The 24,269-nt window shown below is 38.2% G+C and overlaps 2 protein-coding genes across 4 annotated transcripts in view; one reads left to right on the top strand and one right to left on the bottom strand.

The window, feature by feature from the left end:
• Positions 1 to 7,916, top strand: part of ETFDH (electron transfer flavoprotein dehydrogenase) — a 37,455-nt gene extending 29,539 nt beyond the window's left edge. For 2 of the 3 annotated variants that reach the window (XM_081134195.1, XM_081134194.1), the window contains exon 13: positions 731 to 1,166. In XM_081134195.1, coding sequence (XP_080990321.1) covers positions 731 to 894 — 164 coding nt within the window. In that variant the 3' untranslated portion in view covers positions 895 to 1,166. Of the gene's footprint in view, positions 1 to 730; positions 1,167 to 7,724 lie in introns of those variants that run through there. The other variant, XR_013998592.1, reaches the window with a different exon arrangement.
• PPID (peptidylprolyl isomerase D) lies at positions 1,517 to 15,816 on the bottom strand. Its single transcript, XM_081134196.1, has 10 exons — positions 13,396 to 15,816; positions 11,980 to 12,120; positions 9,746 to 9,852; positions 7,686 to 7,874; positions 6,731 to 6,853; positions 6,464 to 6,570; positions 4,598 to 4,739; positions 2,811 to 2,897; positions 2,670 to 2,712; positions 1,517 to 1,900 (listed from the first exon to the last, which is right to left on the bottom strand). The coding sequence occupies exons 1-10, from the start codon at positions 13,478 to 13,480 to the stop codon at positions 1,812 to 1,814; spliced, it is 1,113 nt and encodes a 370-aa protein (XP_080990322.1). The 5' UTR covers positions 13,481 to 15,816; the 3' UTR covers positions 1,517 to 1,811.
• Positions 15,817 to 24,269: the final 8,453 nt, after the last annotated feature.

Here is a 24,269-nt window from a genome sequence, read left to right as displayed (position 1 = left end):
CTAAAATACTAGGCTATAGCCACATTCAACTCAAGAAAATGGTCCCAAACTTGAAATTCATCATGAATATTGTATTTTTTTTTTAAAATATATTTTTATTGATTTCAGAGAGAGAGGAAAGGAGAGGGAGATAGAAACATCAGTGATGAGTCATTGATCGGTTGCCTCCTGCACACCGCCTGCTGGGGGGATCAAGCCAGCAACCCAGGCATGTACCCTGACCAGGAATCAAACCACAACCTCCTGGATTATAGGTAGATGCTTAACCGCTGAGCCATGCTAGCTAGGCAAGAAAACTGTATCTTTTAGTGCTGAGTTTTCAACTAGAATTATAAAATAGTAACGGCATCTCAAATGATACAGTAAAATATAGTGTTCAGATATGTAAAAATTAGTGCATTATGGAGAGGGACTAGAATGTCTCTTTAAGGGTAGGGTCTTTAGCTGTCTTTTGACTTTATTTCAATCACTTCTGTCATAATACCTGGTTATAAACTGAGGATTAGGACTAGGTTTTGTTTTTTCAGCTATAGCACCATATAGCACAAAATATATATATAATTTGTAATGCAAAAGCAACCAAGATCTTTGTAATATGCTCTATGGGTAAACATTCAGAAAACAAACCTTCAAGGCTTCTGTAGCTACTGTTTCCAGAACTTCAATTTCTACTTTTGAATTTTGAAAGTTAAAAAAGTTAGGTACTTCACAATGTTATTTCTCCTTACAGGAGTTTATGAATTTGTACCTTTGGAACAAGGTGATGGATTTCGGTTACAGATAAATGCTCAGAACTGTGTGCATTGTAAAACATGTGATATTAAAGATCCAAGTCAGAACATTAACTGGGTGGTACCCGAAGGTGGTGGAGGACCTGCTTACAATGGAATGTAAACTGCAACAGATTTCATTTGCAAGCAAGTCTGATAAACCCTTTCTTTGAAGTGTACGGTAAGCTAACTTTAAAATGTTGAAAAGTTAGCAAGTGTCAACATATCTTACAGCATATTATTGGTCAGAATGTTCATAAAATATCAGGGAAATATAAATTTTATACTATACCTAAATTTGTCCCATAAAAACCTATCAATATTTATCTTAAATAAAATTTTATAAGTGATATAGAGTCTACTTACCTTTTCAATTCTTCAAAGATTCATTACCAACAACAGAATAAACTACTGGCCTTTCATGTACATTTGACTTGTCAAATTCAAGACTTCAAGTATAAAAATAAGTGTATATTCTAGACCAGAGGTTAGCATCCAGCCCACCACTTAAGTTTCCTTGGAACACAGCCATGCCCCTCGGTTTACATATTATCTATGGCTACAACTGTGGAAATGAGCAGTTGTGACAGAATACAATGGTCCTAAGAATTTACTATCTGGCCCTTTAAAGGAAGTTTAATGACCCCTGAACATGTACATCTGTATTACCTATAAGTATAAAACACCAGCACAAACCAACCACAGTTTACAGAAAGCTACATCAAAGAATTGAGGGAAATAATATACAAATTTAAGCGTTCCTCTGTTTATTCAACAAGATGCATCTTTAGTTTAAAAACAAGTTGAATACCATTATTCTTTGTGAATAATACAAACAGCCATGGGGGGATCAACCTCACTGTACTTTGTAACACCTATTAAGAGTGAACAGGTATTAGTATTCCTAAACTGTAAACAATGGGGAACTGAAGTATCAAAGGAAACACATTAGGGATCATATATTAATAGACAAAATCCCTTAGATTTTCTTATTGCCTTTATACATTAATGTGTAGTATTTAAGCATAACTGAATTCCTTATTAAGCAAACATTTTTGCATACGCTGCCTTCTCTTTATCTTTCTGTGCCTTTATCTTTTGTTTGACTTTCAGCAATTCTGCCTGGATAGCTGCAAAATAAATATGTAATGAGTTATTTTTCAAGCATCCAAAAATTAGGTTAACCAACAAATTGATGTTTTAGTATAATAGTTAACTTCCCCTTGATAAAACTCTTCTTGCCCTATTAACAGAATAATCTATACTAAGAAAGCAATAGCACAAATATAAAAAATCACAAAGCATAATTTTAAAAGATTGACTATTAAGGGAACTCAAATTGAATTAAACAGATTTGCCTTCTCCTCCATTAGAAAGGGCAGTTAAATGCCTCTGTTTTACTTTAGTATTAAAGAAACCAAAGGTATATTTTAATATCTAGATCTAGTATCACTATTAGTTGGTTTATTTGAAAGACAAGCTTATTTTGGTCACAGCACCACAAAGCTTTTCTATGTGTCTATTAGCTAGAATATTTAGGTTACGCCACATTCAGCTTAAAGAATGGTCCTAAACATTAAATTCGCCATCGTACTCTTTTGGTTCTGTACTTTTGACTAGAATTAAACTGACAGGAACTAAATCTCAAATGATACAGTAGAACAAATAGTATTCAGATATGTGAAAATTACTATTCTGGAAAGAGATTAGAATGTAAGCTCTCTGAGGGCAGGGACCCTGACTTGTTCAATGCAGTATGATCAATGCCTGGACTAATGACAGGCATTCTGTAATATCTGTTGAACAAATAAATATCTAAGTGGCAAAGGGTACAATGCTTCATGAGGAGAGATTCTTAAAGGACAAAGTGAAATTGCACTACAAAAACTGTCAACTTACCTTTATCTTCTGGTGCTATCTCCTGAGCTTTCTTAAGATCAGCCTATAATTGGAAAAAAGTTTTTTTAAGAAATATTAGGTGTATGACTTATGAAGGTGGTTGTCTATTTTTAAAAATTGAAATTTAGAACAAAGTTTTACCAATGCTTGGTCGTATTCTTTCAATCCTTGCCATCCTTGAGCTCTACGGTAGAGCGCTTTGGTATTTGATGAATCTATTTCAAGAGCCTACAAAAAAGTATCAAATTAATATTTTATATAAATATTAAGTATTAATTATTGTGCTAGATTTAAATGTATTGCCTGTCAGCTCCAAATCAACCCTTCACTGCCTGTAATAATGGAGATGGACCCTATAAATCTCTACTCTGCCAGCTGGCACAATGTTAAGTTTTGTCAGTAGAGGGCGCTAAATGGACATAGACAAGAAAGCTGAGTTCCCTTCCAGGTTCCAGCTCCTCTTACTAGGTTCCTGCAGAACTTAGTCAATAGCAGAAAGCAACTCCCCACAGGCACATTCACTCCAGTGAATCCCACAAGCATGGTGCCTCTGCTATTCAGTGAGCCATGACCATTCCCTCTCCAGTGAGGTCTGGATCTCAGCCAGAGGTCTAGAGAGGTGCTTCTTCCTAGGCTCCATCCCTGCCTAGGGGAAACAGCTGCTGCTATATTTTACATATACATATGTGTATGTATATATCTGCTATTCCCATAACTTTAGAATTCTCTTTACTAGCCAATCCCTTATTATTCCAGTACCCTCTTCTCTTTTCTTTCATTTTAAACTTTCTCTGTTTAAATTACTGCATAGTTTCTATTTCCTGATTTGGCCCTAACTGATCAAAGAAAGCCATTTTGAATAAAAACCTGTAGACATGTACTTTTTTAGGAGCATGAATAAATTTTAATAGGTCTCTACTCTGAAACAAATGTTTTTAAAAAAGTATTTTTACTTAACATTTTTTAAAGGTCAATACTTAGATTTTACTGAAAAGGGTATATTATCTGCCTCAAAAAGGTCAAAAAGAGATCAAGAAGATTGGTGAAGACCAATCTTTTCCTCTGTTGTACAGCGCCTCCTTCTAAATAAATTCTTATCCCTATTCTACCTACCCTACCAAATTAGGATTTCATTTTATTTCTACTTGGTGTGCGCATAACTGGTCTATATACATAATGTGCAATATACATTAAAATGGAGGTGATCTTTCTAAAATACATGATTTAGTTTGGAGAATTTTTCAACTCTACAATAGGGTGAGAGTCATAATTACACTATGTAAGGAAGGTATGCTGTCACCTTTCTAGTTTTTACAGTTAGTCTTCCTTGATGTCCCCATAAAGAGAGCCAAATAAAAAGTTCCTTGAGGGTATGGGTTTGTCTATTAATGAAAATACTTAGTCTCTGTTAGGTGCTTAACATGTGCCCAACACTGTGCTAAATGCTTTATATGTTATATAATCCTTATAACAATCCCATGAGGCAGGTATTATTTCCATTTAACATATAAAGAAGTTAAGACTTTAAAACTAGGAACTTACCTAAGATCACAAAGTTAGTAAGTGACAGAGGCCTAATAAAAAAATCATATCTGACTGACTCCACAACCCACATTCTTAATTGTTCCTGGCTGTGTCTTCCAATGCCTAGCAAATAACAGGTGTTCAATACGTTAAATGAATAGGTGAGCTGATACATGTGCTTTGAGGAAAAAAGGAAAAGTATCTTCATAGATATTAATATAATAAGCTAAGTAAATGGATTGAGAGGAAAACTGAAGGTCCAAATTATTTAGAGATGAAATGACATGTTTTGAGTCTGATTAGGTCCTATGCAATGATATATTAATGAATATAAAATTACTTTCATTCAAGTTCATAAATCATAATCCAACCCTGTCAAAAAGTTCAACGGCAAAAAGACTTACCTCCAAACAACTATCAATTGCTCCCTGCCAATCTGACATCTTCAGTTTACAAGCACCAATATTCAGCATGCAACTTAAAGCTACAGGTTGCAGCTTCAATCTGTCTGCTTTCTCAATAACAGCTTTTGAACCTTCCACATATCTAGAGAATACATAAATAAAATAACATGTAATGCTAACATAAAACTGACTTACTCTGTTTCTTCAACTATGCCAAAAAAATGTTATGTCATTTCTGATATAAAAAATTCATCAAATGCTAATATCAATATTCTTAATATTCATAATCTTTTCATTAAATACTACTTTTTTCCTTTAGATAATTTATTTTTATCTATTACAACTTTTTCCCTAATTGTTCAAACAGGTCAATATAAGAATAATCTCTATATCTAAAGATAATTATGCACTATTAACACTTCCTATTTTTAAAAACCAGGTCTCTACTATGTAGTTTGAGAAGCAAGGTTCTCACTGTGTGACAGGGAATGGAATGGGAAAGGTGAAGAACCCTGTAGTGTTGGTTTGGAATTGTCACTTAATACAGTTCCTAACTCTGTCCACTGAAAAGGACTCAAACAATGAGCATACCTGGTCCCCAGAATTTGTTTTCTAAAGTCTACCCACCCCCCACTGAAAAGAATCAGTGCTCCTTGGAGAAGATGCTGATACCAGATCTGGAAACAGGTTAAGTATAAGATGAGCCTGAAACACCTTGTGCCAGAAAGTAAGCCAAGCGATCACAGACTAAGAGGAACATGTCAAAAAGATGTACAAAAGAGAGCTTCCACTAGAAAAATCTGGAACCATTTGAGCTTCAAAAAGAATGATAGTAATAGTATAAGAGGTTAAATTGAAAAAAATCCACAGATCTATAATGATACTAAAAGCAAGGGAGAGAGGAGGCTCTTTCAAACAGAAGAATGCCAGCTTATAATAACTGTAGAATGAGTGATAAAATTAGAAAAATCACAGTTTCTGCAGTCATCATGGTAGTAACTGATTTAGGCAAGGATCTTCGATGGTGTAAAACCACTGGATGAAAGGTTAGAAACTGAATATGCACACAATCTCACAGAATCACCTCAGAGTAATTATTATTTACAAAGGGGAAAAGGCATTTTTATAACAGACATCTGGCTGACATCACTTTAATCAAGTGCCAAACTCAAAGTAGGCCAAACTGACATGTGCCTTCAATATGTGATATCATAGAAAATATACACCACCTACTTAAGTCCTCTTATCAAAAATATTTATCCTCAACCTAATCTCGAGGAAGCAATCAAGCAGATGGTATTCTATAAGACATCCTACTTAAGACTCCACAAAATACAAACGATTTTAAAAACTTGTGGAATAGGGACTATTAAAGATGAGAGTAAACTAGACACATAAAACCAAATGATACTATTGACTCTGGAGTAAAAATTTTAAAAAACTGAAATGAGGAAGTCTGAATATGGATTACATATTAGATAATATTGCATCAATGCTATTTTGAGGTGTTTTAATGGTAGTAAGGTTATACAGAAGAATGTCCTTGTTTCTTAGGAAAAATAGCTAAAATACTTAGGGGTGAAGTGTCATGGTATCTGCAGCAACTTGCTTTCAAAAATGATTCTGCAAAAGTTAACTAGTGAACGTAGGTTAAGGTATATGAGCATTCATTCATGTACTATTTCAACTTTTCTGTATTTTGAAATTTTTCAAAATAAGCTGGAGGCAACAAAAAATATGCAACTATTTCAACACATCTGGTAACTGCAAGTAATTTGCCAAAAATACAATAAACAATAAACTCTTGAATTTCAGTTTATAGTTCAATTTACAAGTTCTTAAAAGTTATTAAAAATATTTTATTACCTTAAAACCTTTGTATATTTTTTAATGGCCATCTCCCAGTTCTGGGATTTGAAAAAAGTATTTCCAATGTTTTTTAAGTCTTCGGTTATTAATAATATTTTCTCTACCTGTATAAAAGAATACAAATATGTTGGATTTTAGTAAGTAATGTGGTTTAATGCTGGGTTCTGTCATTAAGACAGATTGACACAAATATCTCAAAATTTTAGTACTAAATATTTTTAGTAATTTAAGTAATTAAAATTTGACTAATCTGAAAGTACTCACGTCTTTTAAATCTATATCTGCATCCTCGGGGAAATCTGGATGACTATCACCAGAACCATCTTTTGGGGATATTCCCCAATCATCTCCTTCCTTCAATTCTCCGCATTCTGCAATAACGCACAACTGTAAAAATAATCCTAAATTGTAGAAGTGCACTACCATATTAAAGATATTAAAAAAAGAAAAAAGTTTGGGATTAAAAGCTATACAGCTGCAAGTTATATGCAACATGGTCCAAGTCACTTCTAAAATGACAGATTGACTTTAGGAGGCTCACCTATCTGCGCTACTTACAAGAATACCCTTTATAAACATTCCAAGCAATAGAACAATGTCACTATAGTCTTTTATTGCTATTCAGTATCTCAGTGTACATAAAATAAGCTGAAAACTTAATCATTCTCTATGTAATTTTCTTTAAGTGGGGCACTGTTTTCAATTTACTACTGTTTCCTTTATACACTGAGTGACAGCCTACCTCCTGAAAGTATCTGAGTTTCCAATTCTCACTCACAACCCTACCAACTGGGTTGGGTAGTAGTGTGGCCATTGATTCAGCGTCTTAGAACACAAGGATCTTTAGTTATATAGTCTAGTTTAAACCCTTAAGTAATTTATGTAGGATAAGGAATCAGGCTAAGAAAAGTTTAATAAGATCAAGGCCAAACCAATTAAATGGCAGTCTAGCCAGGATTCTTCATTTCCTGTCCTCTTTCTAGGATAAACTAGTGTACAGACTGACAAAGTTCTGCAGGTATGCGAAGACTTAAATCACCAAGACTGAAGCTGAAATAATAAAAATCTTTTTTTAACTGCCCTAATCTTTTCCTTGAGTTTAAGTGGCAGATTCGGCCTCTATACTAAAAGTCATCCTAACATTGTTCAAGCTAGTAATCATCAGATCCTTTTACTTACATTTCTTTAAGATAGCAACTAAGATAAACTTTTTACTTACTTTAGCCGGTTTTTCACCTTTCACTTCTACATTTTCCAGAATTCTTGCCACACCCATTCCTTTAAGTACTTGGCCAAATACCACATGTTTCCCATCCAAATGAGGAGTTGGAACTGTTGTGATAAAGAACTGAGAACCATTTGTATTGCAGCCTGCATTTGCCATGCTCAATAAACCCTCCTGGTCATGCTGTGGAAACAAAAATCATTAAAAGGAAACCAAGATTAGAGGTACTAGTTTGAATTTTCCTTTACTGACCTTTCACATAAAACTATGGTAGACTGTAATACCATTTATATCCAACAATACAGTGTAATTTTACTTTGTATAAATTACAACCTTTAATTCACAAAATGTAGTTACTTAGTAACTTCTTAAACTTTAAGGAAAGCTTATGAAATCAAAGTAACAGAAACAACAGTAGGGAGTATAGTTCTAGATTGGCCGTATTAAGAAAATGCTTATATCTCATCTTTATGATGAAGATGCTACATTAAGTAAATCTAATAATTATACTTTGCCCCCTTTTTATTTATGATGGATACTCTTTTTTCTGAGAACCACTGAACAGTATTTTGACTTTTATGAGCCTATATTATGATTCTTCCTTTACAAGTCAATAAACTGGGAACAGTGATAGGTTATTCAGTTTGTACAGGACATTCAATTAAGTACTTCCCTAATCTCAAAAGAATCCAAAATGTATGCCTTTCATTCCAGGTGAATCACTTCTTCAGAGAATGCCCAAAAGAAACTACTACATACATACATACTGAAATCAAATTTCTTCCTTGGCACCAACCTGTTCAACCCAATTTCATCTTTGCACTTTCTCCTCAGGCATTCAAAATGTTTTCCTTGTTGGGGATTGTAACTGTTAGTCTTCCCACCTAAAATGGCTTTTACCCCTCCAATCTAAATCTAATTCAGCTTTCAAGGATACCAAGTTTGTAGGAGAGCTGTGTGTATGTGTCCTTTCAATAAGCCTCCTTTCTTTAGATCAACACAATTATCACATAATCTTAGTTTTCATCCTTCTGGTAGCTTCCCTTTTTTTCCCTAAAAGTTTGGTGCTTTTCCCACAAAATTAAATGAAACATTAACCTTATTTCCCCAGCCTTGGACTGCCTTTGTCTTCCCTCACTCACATCCCTTCTTTAAGCTGACATCCTATTTCAGTTTCTATCTAACCAAATGTCAGCCACCCTTCAAGGCCCAGTTTGCCCAACTTATGTACCCATTTCCCCTCAATGTCTTCCCTGATAATTTCGACCCTATCAATCATACCTTTCTCCTACAGGATATACAGTAAGTTTCAATCACTTTGGCATTTATTTGCATATTGTTATTCTCTAGTCGTCCCATGTGTTTTAATCTCGTCTTCCCAGAAGATTATAAATTCCTTGTCATCAAGGCCTTTCATTTGGGTGGCAGTAACGGTATTAAACACATACAGTTGCGGTCAATAATTAGTGCTTAAAAAGATTGATGAGATTTTCTTTTCAAGTTATGTTGATTACCTTGTTCATAGTCCTCATTTCGAAAGATATCACTTTCCTTTTGTACTTACACGTCCATTCTTATAACTTGAATGATGCAATATAACCCGATTACATCTTGGGACAATGAAGATAAGACACAAGCACCACTAAGGAGCTTGGACATTAGCCATATCCTCTAGTTTGCAAATCCCCTGACATCCTGGATATTAGCGATGGTTTTGTTGCTCTTCAAATTCAAGCATAAAGATGCACAAGTTACTGTCCTTCTGATAATGAGAACATTTTTCCTGGAAACAATTTTGCCATATGGTGGCCACACTTAGAAACTCAATAGCTTTACTGAAGTATGTAAACCTGGATCACACTGAAATAACTGTAGTATTTTTGCCAGATCATTACTGGATGAAAATTTTCCATTATCAAAGACTCATATTGCCAAATATGATACCTTTTAAAAAGTGAGGAGATTCTAAGCCCACTTAAGAGCCTATCGGTGTCTTAACCCAACAGGTGTCCACACACAACACCCTTTATTAACATACATTTTGTCTACTTTACCTTATAATGGAAATTTTCATCTTCAAACTTTTCACCATAAATACTTTCTCCACCTGTCCCATTCTGATTTGAGAAGTCTCCACCCTGAATCATAAATTTCTTAATAACTACAAAAAAGGAAAATAGCTATTAGAAACTAAGATATGACTTCAGCAATGTTAACTAATGAATACATAATAAAGACAACTTCCTAAAACATGTCACTCTCCTGTCTTTCCCCACCATTTTAGTCTTAAAGACTTTTCACAATCTGAGTCCAAACTACTTTTACCGCCTGATCCCCAAGTAACACTCAGAAAATTATTTCAAATGGCACCTCTGCAATAAAACTGTCACTGGTACCCCAAAGTTGGATCTCCTCATTTTTCTCCCCCAGTAGCTTGACTCTACTTCCATTTTATAACATAAATCATAACCACCTCTCTCTTCGGGTAAACAACTCCTTCAAGTACAGCAACTCTGGGGTTTTTTAACACTCACCCGAGGATATGTTTATTGATTTTTAGAAAGAAAGGAAGGGGGAAGAGTTGGGGGGCATCAATTGGCTGCCCATATGCACCCTGACTGGGGATCGAACCCGCAACCTAGGTATGTGCCCCAATCAGGAATCAAACCCACAACGTTTCGGTGTACGGGACAATGCTCCAACGACCTGAGCCACACCAGCCAGGGCAGCAACTGTTTTTCATCCTTGTAACTATGTGCATGGCTGGGCACATATTAGTTACTCAATAATGTCTACTGAATAAAGACGAGTTATTCCCAGATTTGTTATACCACAATGGAAGTATTTCAGCAAAAATTATCTCTTGCCATGACACCCCTACGTTCAGAGATTCCCTGACTCATGGCACTCGGCATTTGGTTATACTACAGCAACACGGCAAGGATACACCACCAGATAATAAAGGAAAAAGATACAGGAAGAGTCTAGAGAAATCCATGTGCTTCCTTGCGCTCTTGCCCTCCTGAACTGGTCATACAGCACATTCTCCCCCATAGCAAAGAAAGTGCAGTAACATATATAACTCGTTTCTGCCCAGGAAAGATCATTAGAGACTCAGCACACAAGGTTTTCACTGAGGACGATCATGCAGGCACTCTCTGCCTAGCATGTACCAAAATTCCAGACTCCCAAAAGGAAATCACATTATTTGTATGTAGAGTCTAGGCATAGCAAACCACCTTTATGATTTCTGGAATCGTTCAAGTTTGGAGTTCCCAGACTACAGCCAATGGCCAACCTTGCGAGCAGGCCTGCTATACTAATTCTTTTCCACATATGCTTTATTAGAATACTTTGTTATTTTATTAAACATGAAAGTGCCCAGCCAGCCTGGCTCAGTGGTTGAGCATCAACCTGGTTTGATTCCCAGCCAGGACACATGCCCAGGTTGCAGGCTCAATCCCCAGCAGGGCACGGCACATGCAGGAGGCAGTCGATCAATGACTCTCTCATCATTGATGTTTTTTCTCTCTCTCTCTCTCTCTCCCCCCCTTCCTCTCTCTGAAATCAATAAAGCTATATTTTTTAAAAAACAAAAAAAAACAAAATGAAAGTACATCAACACTTTAAATATTTTAAAATCAATGTTACTTTCTCCTGAGTCAAGTTTTTTAAATGCAACTACTCATGATTTTAGCTTATTTATTTACTCATTAAACAAATATTTGAGTGCCTATTTAATAACGCTACTAGATTCTGAGGACAAAATGACAAGATATAGTTCCTGAACTTATAGAACCTTCAATCTATTAGGAGCACCATCAAATAATCACTAAACAAAAGTATGATTAGAAAGTGTGATAAGCACGTGAAATGTCATCTTTTAATCACGTATCACACCACGTGTCCAAGACACTGAATTTTTTAATCGGCTGCAGCCCTCTGAAGCAATCCTGCCCAAGAAGTAGGTATAACTTTTTTATCACCAGGTAGTCAAGCTATCCAAGGTCTGCTTATTTACCATGGCTACTCCCTTTTTTCTCAATATAATCACATTGAAAAGTTAGAGGACTGGTGAACCTAGGATAGTCCATTTCTCTACAAATAAACTTTAATACATTCCTATAATTAATTCTACCTTTTACAGCCCAACCTTTATGAAATTGAGCTATTGCCTCAGGTGTCAAAGCATCCTCTTGGATGCTTCAACCCATAGTGTTTTCTTCCCTAACTCCTATAAGATAGGATTTGATTATGTATAAGAATTAGTTTCAGAAAATTTACATACTTCGATGGAATGGGCATCCTTTAAAATGGAGAGGTTTCCCAGTGGTGGCTCCAATGCCTTTTTCTCCTGTACACAATGCACGAAAATTTTCTGCAGTTTTGGGTACAATATCTGCAAACAATTCTAAGACAATTCGACCAACTAAAAGAAAAAAAAAAAAAAATTTATTAGTGTCAGTATGCAAAACAAACCACCAAATAAGCAAATGATAAAAGGTCAGTTGGCAAAATTATGGCAACTAAGATTCCAAGTTCTCTTTTTTGTCATTTTTCTAGTATTCAAATTTTACCTACCTAATGTTAAGCGCCAAGCATCTAGACAAATTTGAAACAGTTATTATTCTGCATCTTCCAATGGATCATAAATACAGTAGCCAGAAGATTAGCACCATATAAGGGACACCATGTACTATAAATGGTCTTAAGTTCTGAGTAATTTCTTTAACATGCACTCAGAATTTGCAATCGCCAGGTAACCAATACGAAAAAAATTAAAAATTCTTTGTGTGGTCAGATTGGCTGAGTTTTAAGCATAGCTGTAGCCTTTGTGTTCTGTGGAACCTGCCTGCTGCAGCTTCTGAGGCAAAAGCTGGAAAAGTTGCCATTCTAGATAACTCCAGAGGCAAGTAAAAATAAACTCGGCACTAGTTTCAAAACAAACTGAATGTACATATAAGCGTGCGTGCGTGCGTGTGTCCATGCAATCCACAGGGTCCCTGAATCCTGACATGTCCGTGTGTACAACATGCAAATACACAGTCTGGTTAGCGAGCCTAACATGTTCCAGAACAGGGGCAATTCGGTTACAAAGCAATATTGCTAATCCACACGAGTTCAGGGAGCTTCTGGGCGGCTAACGTAGCCTAGGCAACCACACCGCTACCCCGAACTCATTTTCCCAAATGCCAAAACAGAGAATGTCCACCAATCTGACTGGACGACTACGTTAAGCATCAGCAATAAGGTAAAAGCAACACGCAAAAGTCGCCTCAATTTATAAATAACGTTGACAACCGCTGTTAAAGCCCGCGTGGCAAAACACATGGCGTGACTGGAGCCCCCACTGACGCACATCCATGGGCTTCCTGAATGTCCTACTGCAAACAGAAAATCTTATTTTGCGCCCACTTAATGGTGCAAGGTGGCGGGAGGTGCAAACAAGTAAGAGAGGTAAACCTCAAGGCCGCCACAATCCCCGACCCAGAAATTTCCAGAAACTTCCGCACGGTCGGCGGCCGTCCCCAAGGGCGCGGGATCGCCCCCGCCCCGATGCCCGCATCTGCTCGGAGCCTGCGGGCCAGCCCCTCCTTCCACAGAGCCGCCCCCCGCCCGCGGCGCACCCCACCCTCGCAGACCCGCGCACCCCGGGAAGCCCAGCCTGCTCGCGGCCACTCTGCGAATATCAGCCTCCGCTCACCTCGCTCGCCTCCGATGTCCACGTCAAAGAAGACTCGGGGGTTACTGGGGTTGGAGGGCTTCGCTCGGGGGGACGGGTGCGACATTTTGACCTGCAGACGCCCTGGGAAGCGGCCTCGGGCACCTCGTGGCTGCGGAGTGGCTGGACCCAGAGGGCGGCTCTCTCAGGGAAGACCTGGCGGCGGCGCTGACGAGCCACTTCCGGCGTGTGGAGCGGCCGCCGCAGCGCGGCTTCCGGCGCCGCCTCCCTGCGGCGTTTCCACGCGCCCGAGCCGCGGCGCGGGGGCTGCTGCGCCCTGTACCCTCCGGCTGTGCCCTCTGTTCTGATTCCCTGAAGTTGCGGCTTTGATTCTTTTTATTTTCGCTTGCGTTTCGTCGCTTTTCCTACCGTCGTGGTGTAGAAGGACTTAGGAGGTTGTAGTCATGCCGTTCCAGCTTCAGGTCTGCCGCTAACTGGTGTTTGCGTCCCTGGAACTCAGTTTGCTGGGTCTGGAAAATGGGAATGAAAACGCGTACGTCGGAGGGTCGTTTTGAGGATTAAAGAAGTAAACCACGTAGCTCAGTGCTTAACACAGCCTGGGGGGAGCTGATCAGTAGTTGCGCTTACTTGTTACGGTTTGATCTTCAGGTTAGTGTGAGTGACAGAGGTCAGAGTCAGGGCCCCAGACGGCGGACGCCGAGAGCCCAGAGGAGAGCGCGGTTTGACTCCTGATAAAACTGCCTTATTGTAGTCCACTTTTCCTTTATTTAAAGCCTAATTTTGGAGGAAAGTAGTATGTTCCTTAGCATTTTGTAATATTCTAATTATTTCACCTTTCTCTTTCCATTAAAATTAACTCCAGGGACAAAAATGTTCTTTTCCTTGCTCTACCCCCAGCACTTCCTTCTGGCACATATATGTGCTCAGTAAGTATTTTTGAGTGACTGAGTGAGTTACAGAGTGCTAATGGCTTTGGGAATGTTTATAAGAGAATGTGAACAAGAAATTTCATTTCCTCCCTGGCCAGGTGGCTCGGTTGGTTAGAGCGTTGGCCTCCCATACGCCGAAAAGGTTATGGGTTCCATTCCAGGTCCAGCTCATAACTAGGTTACAGGTTGATCCCCAGGTGGGGGTGGTATGAGAAGCAACCCATGGGTGTTTCTTCTCTCTCACCTCGATGTTTCTCTGTCTCCCTCTCTCTCTAAAAAAAAAAAAAATCATTTCTTTGTATGCATACTTTCAGAAGATTCTCTGTCAGCTCTTCATGCTGATCCTTTCAAAGTCCAGCACATTCAAATTAATATAAAATGTTAATGTCTTCTGAGTTGATGTCCTTCAGTTCCATGGTGTTTATTCGCTGTGGTTCCCTGAAGATCAAGGACAGCTGAGCATATAACCTCTGTCTCTTGATAAGTAAGAGCCCAAATAAATTGTTCTCTAACCCAGTCTCATTTCCAGGCTGCAGACTGGTAACTTACACTTTTTCTCACAAATATCAAATGATAAATTCACATTAAAAATTTAATTTTGAGTTACTAACTTAAAATCAGCCCTCATTATTATTCAAAGAAGTGTCACTTTTATGCCGTAATCTCCTAACCACTATTATGATGAATATCATGATCAACTAGGCAGCATAAACACTTCTATTCCACTGACAGACTTCTGGGTTTCTATTTCAATCTCAAGTATTACTAACTTGCGACTTTGGACTGAGCCTTCTGTGTCTCAGTTTCTGCATCTGTAAATTAGGGCATTATATGTATCTTAAGATTTTTATAAGGATTAAATGAATTAGATATATAGTATCTGACACCTGGTAAGTATTTAATAAGTATAAGCAATAATTAATTATAAATAGCTAATACTTTATTATAATTACTGATATCAACATATTTTAAAATGAAAGTTAAAGCTGGAAAGGTGCTTTGAGAATGCCTTTGCATTCTCAGAAAACAATGTGATTCTTCCTGTTATACAGGTTTCTGGGTGTAAAAGACTAAATGTTACTCTCACTGTGTCTAGGTTTTTCACAGTGAAGTAACAGCTTTACATAAACTGTCATATTCCTAGAACCAACCCAAATAACAGAATCATCCCTTTTTAAACCACTCCAGAATTGATCTCTAGTGAAAAGGCAAATCCTCCTGGAAGACAATTTTCCCCATTGTCAGTTGGCTTACTTAAAATAAGGCTTCTGACTTCATTTGTCTTCTTGTGTAGCAAAAAGCAGAGCCAAGACCATGCACTATTTCCTAGAGCTAAGGACACTATTTCATCTGGATAGAGGAAAGAATATTTGCTCTAACAGCCCTATTATTGTAGTTGTTATTTCTGTCTGTTCCTCATAAGTGTGGTGGGATTGCCTCCCCCACCCAGTATTATCTCAATCTCTTTGCCCATCACTGCACCCCAACAAGCAGCTAGGTATTCTGTGCTTAATGCTTTAAAAAAAAAAAAAAAAAGTGACGACAAAAAAAGAGGGTGGGGTGGGGGAGGGGAGTCTCTTCCTGGTTTTGGTGTTGCAAAAGGCTTGGCTTAACAGGAACAAAAAAGACTCCTGGCATAGCAAGAGATTAGGCCCAAACATTTTTTTGTAAGAACATAGCTTTCCAGTGGCAGAAAAAACTAAAACCCATCTCCTGTGCTGGAGAATCAAGGGTTGTGGATAGTAGAGAGGAGAGGAGAAGGGGAAGCAGTGGCCAGGCAGATTTCCACTGTCCTGAAGATAAGGAGTCTGAACCATGTTCCCCAGTTACATTCCTGAGAAGCCAGCAAACCTACATAGATGGGTTTGTGAGATCTGAGAGCAGGGGAGGGGTGTGCCAGAATTCCTGAATGCAACAGCCCCGGAGGGAAGCACGCCCCAGAGAGGTTATGGATTCATGGTGTGAGTACGTAGGTGGGAGCTACAGAGACTCCCAAAGATTTCCTATGCCCTAACTTGGACTGGGAGCAAAACAATATCCTTATATACTTGCAGCAGGGAACTCTGAACTCAGAGGCCTGAGAGACCTAATGACTGAGTTAGGGTGTTGAGTTTCTCATTGGATGACTATGTAAGCATGTGGCATTAAGAACCAGAGGCTCCCAACCCAAAAACTTGCCACAGTAGTAGACATTCTCAAATTTAGATCCAACGTCAGGGGGGAAAAAGGTGGGATTCCAGAAACTGGCAAAGATTATGCTATCAACAACCCTTTGAAATAGGCCATTCAAAATTGAATTTAAGGTGAGTTATAGAAAAGTAAACTTGTGTTTTACACACATCTGAGTTTATACCTTTATATGAGCATAGGTTGTAGATCGTTGAGATCCTCACTAGGACCCAGACAAGATTTACTTTTATATTTACTAAAATACTCAAGAATAATAAAGTGATAATATTTGCTGAAGGGCTTCTATTAATAGTATAAAATCTGGGAAAAACTGGTCCGAATTCAGCAGACATTATTGAGTACCTAGACATGCCAGGCCTGGCACAATAAAGTTGCTGTTTTTAAGGAGTTCATTGTTTGCTAAAAGAGACAGATCATTATAACATATGTATAGTGTGGAAGTGGATTCAAGACTGGGGAAATAAGTTGGGAGATCCAACTTTGGAGATCTTTAACAATTTCATAGGGAGATGCCATTTGATCTAAGCCTTAAATTCTGGCAAATACTTCACCAGCCTGAGGTTAGAGTCTAGAGGGACACATGTTAATATTGTGTGTGTGTGTGTGTGTGTGTGTGTGTGTATGGCATGGCCTAAAACTTTATGTCTAAGAAATTAAAAACCAGAGAAAGAAGAGAAGCTATTATTACCAAAGTGTAGGGGAGAACAAGATGGAAGGTTAATAGTAGAATATCTGATAAGAGTGAGGAATTTAGATGCAGTTTATTGAGAAAAAAGCTAGTGCAGCCTGATAGTCTTAATGCATATGTCAAATAGAAAAAGAAGTCTCTGTTTGTCTCAATTTATCCAAATTTGCTTGAAACAGAACTATAAGAAAAACCCAACTATAAATAAATAATTCTAAAGCATGTTGAGTATTGTCATTTCTTCTTCAACATCTAGTAATGTTTGAGAGAGGTTTAAATGGCACCTGTAATCTTCAAAGACTAACTCATGAGAAATTGTCATTTGTATATGGAAAACTTTTCCTTCTAGTCATGTTCTTTGCATTAATAGATTTTTTAAATTACCAAGTATTTTAATACCTTTATTAGAACTGTAAATGAAAACAGACACAGATTGTAGGACTTCATGGACTAAAAGATATGCCTTTATAATTTGTAGTAAGATCAATTCTGTTTTTAAAACTACTTATATATTATAAAATTTGTAGTATTTAGAATTTTAAACAGCTAATTTTTTTAATTCTCTAGATATCTTTATTTTAGTGAAAAATAATTATTAAGTTGAAATTTTAGATAAGTACTAATATGTATGTAATATGTGTCATGAGTGCCTAGAAACTTTATACTGATTCATTTTTTTAATCTTTATTTTTTTATTGAATTCATTGGGGTGACATTGGTTAATAAAATTATATTATAAAAAATTAAATTATAGTTTTCAGATGTACAATCGGACAATACATCATCTGTATATTGTTTTGTGTGTTCACCATCCCACCTCAAGTCTCCTTCCATCACCATGTATCCCCCCTATACCTCTTCTGCCTACGCCCATCCCTGTTTCCCTCTGGTAATTACCATACTGTTGTCTGTATATGAGTTTATATTGATTTTTTAAAAACATATCTTTATTGATTTCAGAGAGAGGAAAGGAGAGGGAGAAAGGTAGAAACATCAATGATGAGAGAGTCATGGAGAGGTTGCCTCCTGCACGCCCCGACTGGGGATCAATCCCATAACCCGGGCATGTGCCCTGACCAGGAATCAAACCGGGATCTCCTGGATCCTAGGTTGATGCTCAACTGCTGAGCCACACCCAGCCGGGGAATATTAATTTATTTTTTAAAAAATAAGTTACACATTTACAGTATTATAAAAAGATGGAAAGGCTAAATAGTAAAACGTTCCCTGGCCACTTAGGAAATTCTTAGAAAATGTTCACCAGGAAATACCAGCTTTAAAGGAAATTAAGCTTCCATTTTCGTAAATGTTCTTCTTGAGCATTTCTGGAATTATACAAACAAATATGTATGTGTGTTAGGTACTTCCTATCCTGTTTTACACCCTGTCCTACACTTTGCTTCTTCTGATGAACACTGTGTCTCCGAGATCTCCCATTTGATAACATAAATGTTTCCTTGTTCTTTGTTTCCTTGTAGTATTTGATTGTAGTTCATCACAACAGCCCCTTATAAATGCAAATTTAGGTTGTTTCCATTCTTTTCTGAGTATGACAGCATTGCAAATAATATCTCCATACAGTTATCAATTTGTACATTTACAAGTACATCTGTTCAATAAATTCCAGCTAGAGGAATTGCTCGTCAAAGGTTTGTATGTGCATTTGTAATTTTGATAGATGTTGCCAAACTGTTTTCTGTGGTGGTTGTACCAATTTACACTCCCCTAAACAGTGTATGAGAGTATGTGTCTCTACCATATTCTCACCACCAAATGTAATATTAAGCTTTTTGATCTTTGTCAATCAGATGGATTTTCTTATTAATCCGTATAACAGTAAGTGCTATTATTATTATCATTCTATATGAGCAAATTAAGGTTTGTAGAAGTTAGATTACTTGCTCAAAGTTACTCAGGTAAAAGGTGGAAGAATCAAGATTAAACTCACCCTGTCTCCATCTTGAATAGGGGTTTCCCTATTATGTCATATACTGTTTCCACTAAGGAACACAGCCAAATAGCCTTAAAACTTAACTTATATTTCTCATAATTTTTTTTTTGACAATTTAGAACTTAATTCAAAAGCTATAGCCAGATTTTGCAGTGTCTTAGTGGCAGCATTGTCAGTATGATTATCACTGAACAACAGATGTGTGTCTTAGTTTAAAAAGCATCCTAGTCCATAGTGCCAGGTGAACCAGATTTCACAGCCCCCTGTGACGTCACCAGTTCTGAAAAGTTTCATCCTACCCCCAAAACTTTGGCCCTCATAATCCACACCCAGTGGCCTGGTTTCCCAGCTAGTTGAGCACAGAGGGATGAATTTATACTAATTGAAGTAAAACTTTAGTAAGCTTAAAATGCTGATGTCACAATAACATGCTTGAAATAGAAGAGATAACATCAGAATTCCAGTAGTACTCTCATTCCCCATAGCTCAAAATGATTTGCAAATATTAAGTTCTGGTCTTTCTTGAATGTTGATGAAGTAAATCTGTAAAGCAACCAACCAAAAATCAGGTGACTATTTCCTGCCACCTTTGACATTATTGAAGAGAATGTATCTGGGTGGAGGAACTAACAATATGAGACGTGCTCACAACATTTCAGGCTACAATTTGACCACATTATGTATGCATTTACTGGGTGTGGGCTTTCAGCGTGTTACAGGTTTGACTTGTTTGCAGCTCTCAGTGGCCTGTTTGAGGTCTCTGCCAGCCAGGAGAGGTTTCGCAAGAGAAAACACTGTTACATCATCCTAAGCTCACAATCATTAAAGTCTGCCTAAGAATCTCCTGGGTAGCACTTCATGTCAATGCAGAAAATGTGGAGCATTCAATAAATGATGTTGGGACAAACGGGTGGCCATCTGGAAAAACAATAAATTGTATGTCTCACATCTTGTACCAAAATGAATTTCAGATGGGCAAAAGATTTAAATGGTAAAGGGGAAAATGTGATAAAAATTATCTCAAGTGAGAGAGGCTTTTTATAGTATGACACAATAGTCAGAACCCACAAAAGAAAATATTAATAAATTAGGCTTCTGATTTTTCAAAACCCACCATAAATAAAGTCAAAGACAAATAACAATTGGAAAAAAATTTTCCAACTCCTATCACAGACCAAGTACTCATTTTCATAGTATACAAAGAGCTTCTACAAATAAGGAAAAAAACCAACATATTTTAAAAAGTTGACAAGGGATATGAATTTACAGTTTTCAGAAATGAAATACAAATCGCTCTTAAACTGATGTCCAAAACTCCCTCATAAGAAAAGAAGTGAAAATTAAAAATACACTGTGATTGTCAAAAATTCAAAAGTGAATAGCCTGAATTGGCCAGGCTATGGGGCAAACGTATATTCATACGTTATTGGTGAAAGTAATTTGGGAATATTTATTAAAAACAAATGCTTATACTCTGACTCATCCGTTTTACTTCTAGGGGAATCATTTTAAAAAGGAAAGAACTCACTGAGAAGACAACACCTGAAGGAGGTAAGGGAGTGAGCTGTTTTGATATCCCGGGCAGAACACCAAATACTAAGGTGGGTTTAAAGCCGTGAGTCAGGTAATAGAGCAAAATGGCCAGTGTGGCCAGAGTGGAATAAGCTAGGAGGGGATAATATTGGAAGATATATTAGAAAAGTATTGATGGGGCAGGACATGTGGGATCTCATAGGTCATTTTAAGGACTCTGGCTTTTCTCAAAGAAAATGGGGAAATTACTGAAATATTTTGAGCAGAGGAGTGACCTGATGTGACCTACATTTTTTAATTTTTGTATTTATTTTTAATTTATCTTGATTGTTGAAAGTATTAGAGATGTCCACCCCCCCTCCCCACTGACCTACAGTTTTAAAAGAGCACTGTAGCTGCTGTGATAAGCACAAAGGAGTGGGTCAGAGAGCAGTGAGGAGGCTGTGGCATGAGGCAAGAGATGTCAATAGATCGAATCTGTTTGGGTTAGAGAGAAAGAGTCTAGAATGAGTCTCAGATTTTTTACCTGCAAAACGAAAGATGGAGTTGCCATCAAACTAGTTAAAAAGGAGTTAAGAAAGGAGCAGATTTGGAAGGGAATGAGGTGTCAAATTATGGACATGATCCAGCTGAAATGCTTGTTAGACACTCAGATGGAGGCATCAAACAAACGGTGGGCTATACGAATTCACATTTCTTGGGAGAAGTCCAGGCTGAAGCTATAAATTAGGAAGTCAGCATTTAAAAAGGGGGTAATTGAAGTCTGAGAACTAGATGAGATCACCAGTGGAGTTTGTGCAGATAAAGAGAACCAAGAAATTATCCTACAGCACTCCAACATTTAGAAGCAGTAATGATGAAGAGGAGCCTGCAAAAGGGGCTGAGGCAAAGCCACCAGTGAGGTAAAAGTAAAACCACAAAAGTGGTATCCCGGCAGCCAAATGAAGCAAACATACCGAGAAGGATGAAGTGACCAAGTGAAATACTGCTGATGGATCATGGCAGGAGCAGGCTGAGAATGGGCCATTAGATCTAGCAATGGGGGTCACTCATGAACTTGACAGCACGCAGGTTTTGAGCAGTAGTGGGGAGAATTCACAATGGGAATGGAGTCAAGAAAGCAAAGAATCGAGCCTCAAAATACAACTACCAATTTATAGGAACTGTAAGAGAGAGGAACATCCTAGACAAACCATGAGGATGCAGGGAGCCAAACCTAGAATGTAGGATCTTCTACAGGGTAAATCACCCAAGAAAACAACAAAAGTAGGGGTAATGGTGGTACCAGAGGGATGCTTGACACAGTTACTGGTACAGACAATGTCAAGGTCTAAGGTATGATTTCAGAGTGAGTGACTGATGGAGGGCCAAAGGCAAAATTCTGGGGGAGAAGAGAGGTCAATGAAGTGAGGTCCAGGTATTTGAATTTGAACCAGATGGATATTGAAATTACTTAGAATCATGATAGTAGTACTGTTAGAGAAAGTGACCATGAGCCAACTGCTAAAATCTTTGAGAATAAGGGCAAATGACAATGAGAGATAGTAGGTGGTAAATCTGATGAGAGATTCAAAGCTGGGGATTGGGGAGGTGGAGTAGTTCGAAAGTGGCAGTAAGGAGCGAGGAGAACCCTCACTCCGTCTCCAGGGCTGAATGTCGTGTAGGATGTGAAAGAGAGAACGGCCATCACTATAGAGAGCTACTGGGGAATTGGTCATCCCGGGGAGATTCAGGTCTTAGCTGGAGCAAGACAGTGCAGGGGACCCTCATAGAGTAGGTTGAGAGGTGTATGGATTTTGTTGCTGACAGACTAAGCATTACAGTGAGCACAGAGGAATGTTTGGGGAGTAGGGGAGGGGTGGGAGGGAGTGAGGTTACAGTCATATGGGGATTGGAGTAAATGACATGGAGCATGACCTGGGAGACCACCGGCTTCCTGTGGTGGTGATATAACCAACCAGAGATAAAGGGCTAGTGTGATCATACTGATGGTTTCAGGGTAGATCATGTTGGCAAGGCTGTAAGTGCCGGGGGGGGGGGGGGGGGGACCTCTTTGTTCCCTCTAGTGCACACAAAGGGAGGGGAAGGAACTGCCTGAATTCCAGCACAGAGTAAGAAAAACAGCTATCATTTGGAAAGGACTTCCCCATCTTGAGGGGAAGGTCAGGGCTGTCCTCAGGCTTCTCAGTTAAAGCTTCTGATGTTTTTAGTGGCTTCTCCCGGGCCTCGCTTTGGGACCATGGGACCGGGAAGCCTGTAGGACAAGCAGCAGCAAGATCAGTTCTTTCCCCCACACTCCCCAGGCTCTGTCCATTAAGTTGTCACATGAGTCTCACTGCAGGGGAAATTCCTGTCAAAACGAATTCCTGCTCTCGAAGAAGTCTTTCTTCCCTTTCAGCCTCTGACTTCAGAGCACAGAGGGTCGGTCCTCTGCCGGTGCACCCTCTTCAGTGCCTCAACACTGTGCCCCTCTCTGCCACACGCATAGAATGCAGGGGCTCCACACAATGTCTACCGACCTCCTTGTGCCTTTCTGCGGGTGGTAGGTAGGAAAAGGGGACAGTGGCACTCTGCAGTGATGATATTCCAGGCAACAGGCTCAACGCGAGGGGATGAAGTGACAGGCAAAATTACGGAGGCCTCCACTCAAAAATCCCTTCACCACCCTTAATGCCGGTTAGTCTTTGAGTTTAAGTTGTTCCTTATTTAAAAGACCAATTAAATCTGTGACATTTAGGCAGCAGACATCCTTTTTAAAATAAAAGTTTTATCCTTGACATTCAATGCAAATAGTGTTTCAGGAACCCTGAAAGGTAGAAAAACTTGGGCATTTTCCTCAATGTCTGAGGAAATCAGAAGCATAGATTGGTCTCGTCTGGATCTCAGAGTGAATCTGCACTGGGAGAATTAGTCTGATATCCAGGTTATTTGTCAAACAGCTTTTCAAATCTGCCCTATGGTATAACCGAGCCATAATTTATTATCCATTTTTAAGGAATTATAATTCTTCTGAATCCTTTTCTGGCATATCCCCCAGAGTCTTCCTGTTGCATTTCTAGTTTATGAATCAAGCCTTTCATTGATTTATTTATTCAATAAGGATTTCTTTCCTTAGCAACCACTCTAACATAGCTTTATTTTAAGCACTTAGAAGGTTATAAGGGCAATTCATTCCCAGTCCTACAAGAGTTTACAATCTATTTGGGATGGCAAGCAAAAAAGAAAGAGAAAGGAAGAAAATAAGAGAGGGAGAGGGGAAGAAAGAAAGAATGTGTTTAAAGTGGTCAAAATACATGTTTTATCTTAAATTCAAAAAGAAACATGTGAAACCCATGAAAAGAAAACTATGAGACATTATTGTGGGACACGAAACAAGGCTTGCATAAATGGAGAGCCCTGCCGAGGTCCCGAGTAAGATTTGTTACTGGAGCAATATCAAATACACCCAAATTAATCTAAAGTTCAGTGCACCTCCATAAATATTCCAACCCCAAATTTTAAAACTTCACAAGATCATAAACACATTTGGGAAAGGTAAATATGAGTCAAAAATGATTTTTAAAAGAATAAGATAGAGAGACTTGCCCTCTAACAGATATCAAAATCT

The sequence above is a fragment of the Miniopterus schreibersii genome (genome assembly GCF_964146895.1).
Source record: "Miniopterus schreibersii genome assembly, chromosome: 4".
Taxonomy (NCBI): Eukaryota; Metazoa; Chordata; class Mammalia; order Chiroptera; family Miniopteridae; genus Miniopterus; species Miniopterus schreibersii.
Note: the sequence above shows the minus strand (reverse complement) of the source record. Positions and strands in the feature narration are given on the sequence as shown.